At 40.8% G+C, this 7,780-nt stretch overlaps 1 protein-coding gene across 2 annotated transcripts in view; it reads right to left on the bottom strand.

Annotated features, from left to right (window-relative positions):
* Positions 1-6,928, bottom strand: part of srbd1 (S1 RNA binding domain 1) — a 107,379-nt gene extending 100,451 nt beyond the window's left edge. Inside the window, exons 1-7 of one of the 2 annotated variants that reach the window (XM_023993569.2) lie at positions 6,807-6,928; positions 3,860-3,927; positions 3,275-3,719; positions 2,720-2,977; positions 2,304-2,470; positions 1,229-1,346; positions 693-831 (exon numbers count right to left, since the gene is read on the bottom strand). In XM_023993569.2, coding sequence (XP_023849337.1) covers positions 693-831; positions 1,229-1,346; positions 2,304-2,470; positions 2,720-2,977; positions 3,275-3,719; positions 3,860-3,927 — 1,195 coding nt within the window. In that variant the 5' untranslated portion in view covers positions 6,807-6,928. The remainder of the gene's footprint in view (positions 1-692; positions 832-1,228; positions 1,347-2,303; positions 2,471-2,719; positions 2,978-3,274; positions 3,720-3,859; positions 3,928-6,806) is intronic. The other variant, XM_023993570.2, reaches the window with a different exon arrangement.
* Positions 6,929-7,780: the final 852 nt, after the last annotated feature.

Consider the following 7,780-nt stretch of genomic DNA (forward strand, 5'->3'; position numbering starts at 1 on the left):
ATATGAACACAGTAATAAACTAGTTGTAGCACTAACACTATTGTATCAGTGGGACAGCATACTGGGAGATTTGAGCAGTAAAATGTTATTCTACAGAAACTAACATCAATACGTCCCCTGTACAGTATGTAAAAGATTTGACTGTGTTACTCAAAGCAAACCCGGTGTCCAAAGATCGACATCGTTATGTGCTGAATTCTGAGAGCGCATGTCCAGCATTATAGGTCTAATGGAAATTTATTTTCATCTGCATATGAAAGCAATGGCATTATACTGAATTACCATACATTCAATTTCACTGGAAGTGCAATCAACCGTATCTTACGGAGGGGGGTTGGGAGAAATTACATCTAGCCAAAGCATCCCCATTGTGGTCCCCTTTCATAGACCTTCGCTGCCCTCTTGTGACCAATTCTTTAAAATCATGGTAACTGATAATGGCAAAGAACTGGAGTTGCTGCAGACTAGCCCAGCGGACTAATATGAGGTGTGAGACACAGAGCTAGGGTTGCAAAATTCTTTCCCCAAATTTCCTGGTTTTCCGGAAATCCTGATTGGAAGATTCCTACAATTAGAAGTAAATAAGCAGGAAATCCGGGAATCTTCCAACAGGGAATTCAGTACCATTGGCAGTCTAACTTCAGTGTCAGTAGATTTGAGTGGCTTTAGTGTGTGGGTGATAATGTGTGTACCTTCAGTCCCAGGTTTGACCCAGGCTCTCAGGTCCAGAGTGTGAGGGCTCTGTAGCAGGGCCTGGGCAGCAGACTCCAGTCCCAGCTGCTTGGCACGACGGGCCTTGCTCAGCTTGCTGCCTTTCTTGTAGGGTGCATACTGCAGGGGTGCAAGCACACATCAGAGAGTGGATATTCCATCAGGCAGTGAGTCAGTCATCACATGGTCCAGTTCAGGTGCATATCACATACATGCACCATCCAGTTATGGTCAAGTAGACCTAGAGTTGAAAAACTCCCTGTAATTTATCAAAGTTGAAATTTTCTGAAATGTTGGTAATTAATAGGTAATTTTGGTAAACTATGGAAAAATATTAAAGTTCATGGGTTATATTTAGGATAATGATTTACAGCTAAATAAACCAAATCAAAAATGAAAACTCCACAAAATCCTTGAAAGTTTCCAGAATTCCAGTAGTTTACTGGTAAATAAAAAWAAAAAAACTACCGGTAACATTCCATCCCTTTGCAACCCTAAGTAGACTGCTCTCACTCACCACGTGGTCCAGTTCATCAGCGGTCCTGCAGTTCCTCAGAGCCTGTTCCAGCTCAGCAGTCAGGACTCCCTCCTTCTTAAGAGTCTGACTGATAGTCTGCGTCTTCTTCGCCAGTGCACTAGAGAGATCACAGGATCACACAGATGAAAACATGCATGGACACACACACACACACAAATACAGAAACACACACACACACACACAGAAAAACAGAGAAAATATGCAAAAAAAAATATTGGCAACTATAATAATACCTAACTTGTCTGATTGGCGCCATCTAACGGAGATGGTCTGTTATTGCACTGACTGGTTGTAACAGTTATTTATGCAGACATACACATATACAATATGCAGGGTATCATCAGAGGTGGAAAAAGTACCCAACTGTCATACTTGAGTAAAAGTAAACTTAATACAAAATGATTCAAGTAAAAGTGAGTCACCGAATAAAATAGTACTTCAGTAAAAGTCTAAAAGTATTTGGTTTTAAATATACTTACGTATCAAAAGTAAATGTAATTGCTAAAATATACTTAAGTATCAAATGTAAAAGTAWACATCTTTTCAAATTCCTTATATAAAGCAAACCAGGCCGCACCATTTTCTTGTGTTTTTAATTTACGGACAGCCAGGGGCATGCTCTGACCATCATTTACAAACAAAGCATGTGTTTAGTGAGTCCACCATATCAGAGGTCGTAGGGATGACCAGGGATGTTCTCCTGATAAGTGTGTGAATTACACAATTTTCCTGTTCTGCTTTGCATTCAAAATGTAATGAGTACTTTTGGGTGTCAAGGAAAATGTATGGAGTAAAAAGTACAATATTTTATTTTGGAATGTAGTGAAGTAAAAGTAGTCAACATTATAAATATTAAAGTACAGATACCCCAAAAAACAACTTAGGGTAGTGCTTTCAAGTATTTTTTACTTAAGTACTTTACACCACTGGCTACTATGAAATATTTGTTTGATTATCTTAAGTTACTMATGGTGAAGTCAAATAAACAAGTCAAATACTATTTTCTATTCCAGTCTAATAAACTGGTATAGCACCCCACTAATAAGTTCCTCACTAGATCTCCTCCAGCACCAGCTGCACGTCCCTCACGGCGTCTGCGTCCATGTGGTTGATCATCTCTTTCCTGTAGCGCACTATAAAGGGAATGGTGTTCTCCTCTCTGAAGAGCTGGGAAATGTTCAAACACACCCACTGCTCCACCCCTGTCCTCTCAGACAGCAACTGACAACACACAGAGGAGAATGCTTCATCACAGTGGAATCAAAGTACCATGTGAATAATACTACATTAATGAGGAAACATACATTGATTGCAATGGTCAACTATTTTGCAGAGGATTTTAAGGTGCCATTCAGTCAGACCAGCTATTTACATATTTGGTGGTTTGGCACAACAGTATAGCAACTGTTCAGTTTATTTAGGTTAGAGCTGAAAATGATGGTTTATTGTTGAATTACTCAAAGGACTTACTTGAATAAGGTCCCAGTTCATGTTCAGGTCTTCTCCAAAGGCTCTTCCTGAGGTGGGCAGTCTGGTGGGCCTGCCCTGAGGGGCACTGCTGGTCTTCTGTCTCTTCAGAGAAGGCTCATCAAACGTGAAGTCCTCCTCAGGCTCTTCCTTCTTCACCCCATAAGACTGATGGCTGGAGGAGGGCCCCTCGGACCACCCGCCCCCTGCTCTGGACATGTTGTCGTTGCAGGATCCATCAGGCACAATGAAAGACAGTCTCTGAAAGACATCCAGTGGAGGAGTATATAAACACTTACCTGATATAACAAGTGGTGAAGTCAGTCAGTGAGGTGTTTCTACCATTATGTACAGCCAAATGTGTAGTAATTTCATAGAAATCATGTTGAGCAGTTCGTATTACACTGTACCACTAAGTCCCTATACCACTGTAATAACAAAAATCACTCAACTCCATTAATGCAACGCAATTACAAAGCAAGTAATGTCTAACCAAATGAACACAATATTGTTACTAGGGTAATAAAAGCTTACTAAACAGGTTTACATGACTCTTACCTCCTCCTTGACCCTGGCTGACTGCTGTGACTCCGCTGCATCATAGATGGAGTTAGTCTGATTGGCTCCTCCAGCCTCTTCCTCTAATAGAGCTTGCTGCTTCTTACCTCCTTTTGTTGCTCTGGGAGCTTTAGGGGGTTTGGGTTCTTTAGGGGGTTTGGGTTCTTTAGGTGCTCTGGGAGCTTTAGGGGCTCTGGGAGCTTTAGGGGGTTTGGGTTCTTTAGGGGGTTTGGGTTCTTTAGGTGCTCTGGGAGCTCGGGGCTTCCTCTCCACTGGTTTGCGTGGGGCTTTGGGTTTGGACTCCTTGGGCACTTTAGGTTTAGCCTGCCTCTTCACCGCTGGTACCTTCTCGCTTGGCTGAGCTTTCTGTTGCCTCTTGGGGGCCTTGGATTCTGGCTGCCATTCTTCAATCTCATCTTCACTTGCTGACTGAGTGTGAGGACTACTAAGGGAACAGAGGCTTGTGTTATGGAAAACTGATCAAAAGGGAAACTGTGAATATAGAAGCTTTAGAATACACACGCAACAACACAATTTTTATCAAATGAATTCCATACACGATTCCTGACTTAAGTTAAAACTCACAGTTCATCGGAATCTCCATCTGTTGTCTTTTCCGTGTAGACTTTAACTGTGCGAGTTCGCCGTTGCATCTGGTGAGAGATATAATCAACATTTAATTTTTAACCATTACCAAACCCACTCTTACTGTCAAATCAAACAAAGGTGTAATAGCCTAAGCCAACACTATCAATAATACTGTGTCATAGCCTAAGCCAACACTATCAATAATGCTGTGTCATATACAGTACCAGTCAAAAGTTGTCACACCTACTCATTCAAGGGTTCTTTATTTATTACTATTATCTACATTGTAGAATAACATTGAAGACATCAAAACTATGAAATAACACATATGGAATCATGTAGGAAAAAAATAAAAGTGTTAATCAAAATATATTTTAGATTTTTCAAAGTAGCCACCCTTTGCCTTGATGACAGCTTTGCACACTCTTGGCAATCTCTCAACCAGCTTCACCTGGAATTATTTTCCAACAGTCTTGAATGAGTTCCCACATATAATGAGCACTTGTTGGCTGTTTTTACTTSACTCTGCGGTCCAAATCATCCCAAAACATCTCAATTGGGATGAGGTCGGGTGATTGTGGAGCCCAGGTCATCTGATGCAGCACTCCATCACTCTCCTTCTTGGTCAAATAGCCCTTACACAGCCTTGAGGTGTGTTGGGTAATTGTCCTGCTGAAAAACAAATGATAGTCCCACTAAGCCCAAACCAGATGGGATGGCGTATCGCTGAATGCTGTGGTAGCCATGCTGGTTAAGTGTGCCTTGAATTCTAAATCAATCACAGACAGTGTCACCAGCAAAGCACCCCCACACCATCACACCTCCATGCTTCACGGTGGGAACCACACATGCGGAGATCATCCGTTCATCTACTTTGCGTCTCAGAAAGACACGGCAGTTGGAACCAGAAATCTCAGATTTCCACCAGTCTAATCTCCATAGCTCGTGTTTCTAGGTCCAAGCAAGTCTCTTCTTATTATTGGTGTCCTTTATTAGTGGTTTCTTTGCAGCAATTTGACCATGAAGGTCTGATTCATGCAGTCTCCTCTGAACAGTCGATGTTGAGATGTGTCTGTTACTTGAACTCTGAGAAGCATTTATTTGGGCTGCAAATTCTGAGGCTGGTAACTCTAATGAACTTATCCTCTGCAGCAGAGGTAACTCACGATCCTCATGAGAGCCAGTTTCATCATAGCGCGTGATGGCTTTTGTGACAGCACTTGAAGAAACGTTAAAAGTTCTTTKAATTTCTTTCCGGATTGACTGACCTTCAAGTCTTAAAGTAACGATGGACTGCCYTTTCTCTTTGGTTATTTGAGCTGTTCTTGCCATAATATGGACTTTGTCTTTTACCAAATAGGGCTATTTTCTGTATACCACCCCTACCTTGTCACAACACAACTGATTGGCTCAAACGCATTAAGGAAAGACATTCCCCAAATTAACTTTTTACAAGGCACACCTGTTAATTGAAATGCATTCCAGGTGGCTACCTCATGAAGCTGGTTGAAAGAATACCAAGCATGTGCAAAGCTGTCATCAAGGCAAAGGGTGGCTACATTGAAGAATCTCAAATATATTTTGATTTGTTTAACACTTTTTTGGTTACTACATGATTCCATGTGTGTTATTTCATAGTTTTGATGTCTTCACTATTATTCTACAATGTAGAAAATAGTCAAATAAAGAAAACCCCTTAGATGAGTAGGTGTGTTCACACTTGACTGGGACTGTATGTAGGCTAATACACATTTAACCAGATTTTCTAAATAGCCTCTACTCCTGCCCTTGGCCTACAATAACCTCAGTAAAAGGACCAATGAAACCAATATTAAAGTGAACTTAATCCAAAATCTGAATTTGGCCTGGGAAACTGCCTACTGGTAGTCCTAGGCCTACTGAGATGGCTGTATTTAATAAGTAGTACCCACACACTCTCCCCATCAGCTCTTACAGGACACTGGTAGAGGCAGGTAGAAATACCTGACCACTCAAAACAACGCACGCGTCTGCGACTCATAGTACGTTAGAGCTCCGAGAAACGGAAACAAACAAGAACAAAATACACAGTAAGCACTCGAAAACAAAATACATGTACAAACTGTAGGTACATAATAAACTTGAGTTACACAGATAACTGGGGAACTTGGTAGCAATATGGGCAGCAATGATCAGTATGTATACTATACAACATAACACCACATACTAGGGCTACTTATTTTCAGGAGAGCACCAGGGGTGTGTGTATTGATTACGGAAACCAATTACCGTTTAAGTACCAAACTGCAAACGGAACGAAACGGGGAGGGACCTACCTGATTTTGTCCCATATAAACTCTCGTTTTCGTTTTACTTTTGGAGTGAATGATATCTTTTGCAACAAAATCGGCGTAATGATTACACCCCAGTTCGAAGAGGGTAGTTCCAAGCTAACGTTAGTACTCCATACCCCCCTATGCACTAACCATACACCTTGCCTAGCCATTGTTTACTTCAATGAGGGTTAGGGACGCCCCACGGATCTCTGATAGCACGACCGTTAAGATGGAAATGGAACGCTCCTTGTCCCTCGTGGAAAAGGTTCGTCYGGTCTCTAGTGTAATAGCTATGATTATAACAGTATTGGTTGCAGAGGCCTGCAGTTAAATAACTAGTAGTTAAATAAGTTGCTCTTCGCTGCAAAATACCCCTGGCCCAATATCTGCTACGGCCGGGTAGCTTCGTCCCGCAACTATCCATTTAAATTACAATTTGTATTAACTTAAGCTAACGGCCGGGTAGCATCATTCATTCAAATCTGGCGCGAGTGTCACCAGAGTCATTTGTCTCCCTGGGTGTAGCTAGCTAGGCCTATAGCTACATTATGAAAACATTGGTTAGTGTTGCATTGAACATGGAAAGATGTTTAGGAGTTTGTTAAACAACAGTACAACAAGCTACTCACGTTGAGAGTATTTTTCAATTGAAAGGGCTGTATTGCTTAGATGCTATGTTGCAAAACATCTGGCAAACGATGCTCTTGCTACTTCCGCCAACACGTGACGTGTTAGGGCTCATCCAATCATAGTTTAGGATCACTTCCGTCAATCTATTTGTACGGAGGGACACTAAGTCATATCAACTCTTTACAATATACTACTTATTAAACGCTGTATTATAGTAACTAACACTGTACCAAAATGTACTTCAGTGTATTTGTACTCAAAACGAGAAAAACACCCTATGTTGAAAATGGTGTAGTCTATTCTGAAWCACATTTAAAGGGCCAGAGTCACTTACATTGAAGGGCAACTGAGATTTTGGCAATTATTACAAAGAATATTACTTTGAGCTACACTAAAATGCAGAATGCAAAATATCTCATGAGAAAAGGCAACATTTTTAGGCACCTATTTAAGCGCATTTTGAAAAATCCTTACTATATTGACCCTATTGCCTTTATTTGCAACAGGCTACATCTGGATTAAGTGTTTGATTTATGGAAGAGTGGGGTAAATTGAGCCAAAGGGTTAGTTGAGCAACCCCTTGTTTCTAGGAAACCATACACAAACTGAATCATGTGTAGGTGTGTCCACCTATTAGATCATGAGTAGGTGTGTCCAAACTTTTGACTGGTACTGTATATTTTTTATGACATGAATGAATTACATTTTATTTTTGTGTCAAATCGCCAGTTGGCAACCCATCCCTTATGGGATTAATTGACACAAACAAACATTACAATAATTAACTGTGATAATTCAGTGATAATTCTTCTGGTGTTGTCTGCAATGTGTCATTCATATGAAATCAAGTTAGTGTATTTTTATTGTTACAGAGCTGATATCATCATGCCCTGTGTATACAAACGTAAAACAAGCATGGGGTCTAGCCTCCCTTGATGTTTTTGAGAAAGCAGCAAGGGAATAATTCAATTTT

This window comes from Salvelinus sp. IW2-2015, linkage group LG8, assembly GCF_002910315.2.
Source record: "Salvelinus sp. IW2-2015 linkage group LG8, ASM291031v2, whole genome shotgun sequence".
In the NCBI taxonomy this organism is placed as follows: Eukaryota; Metazoa; Chordata; class Actinopteri; order Salmoniformes; family Salmonidae; genus Salvelinus; species Salvelinus sp. IW2-2015.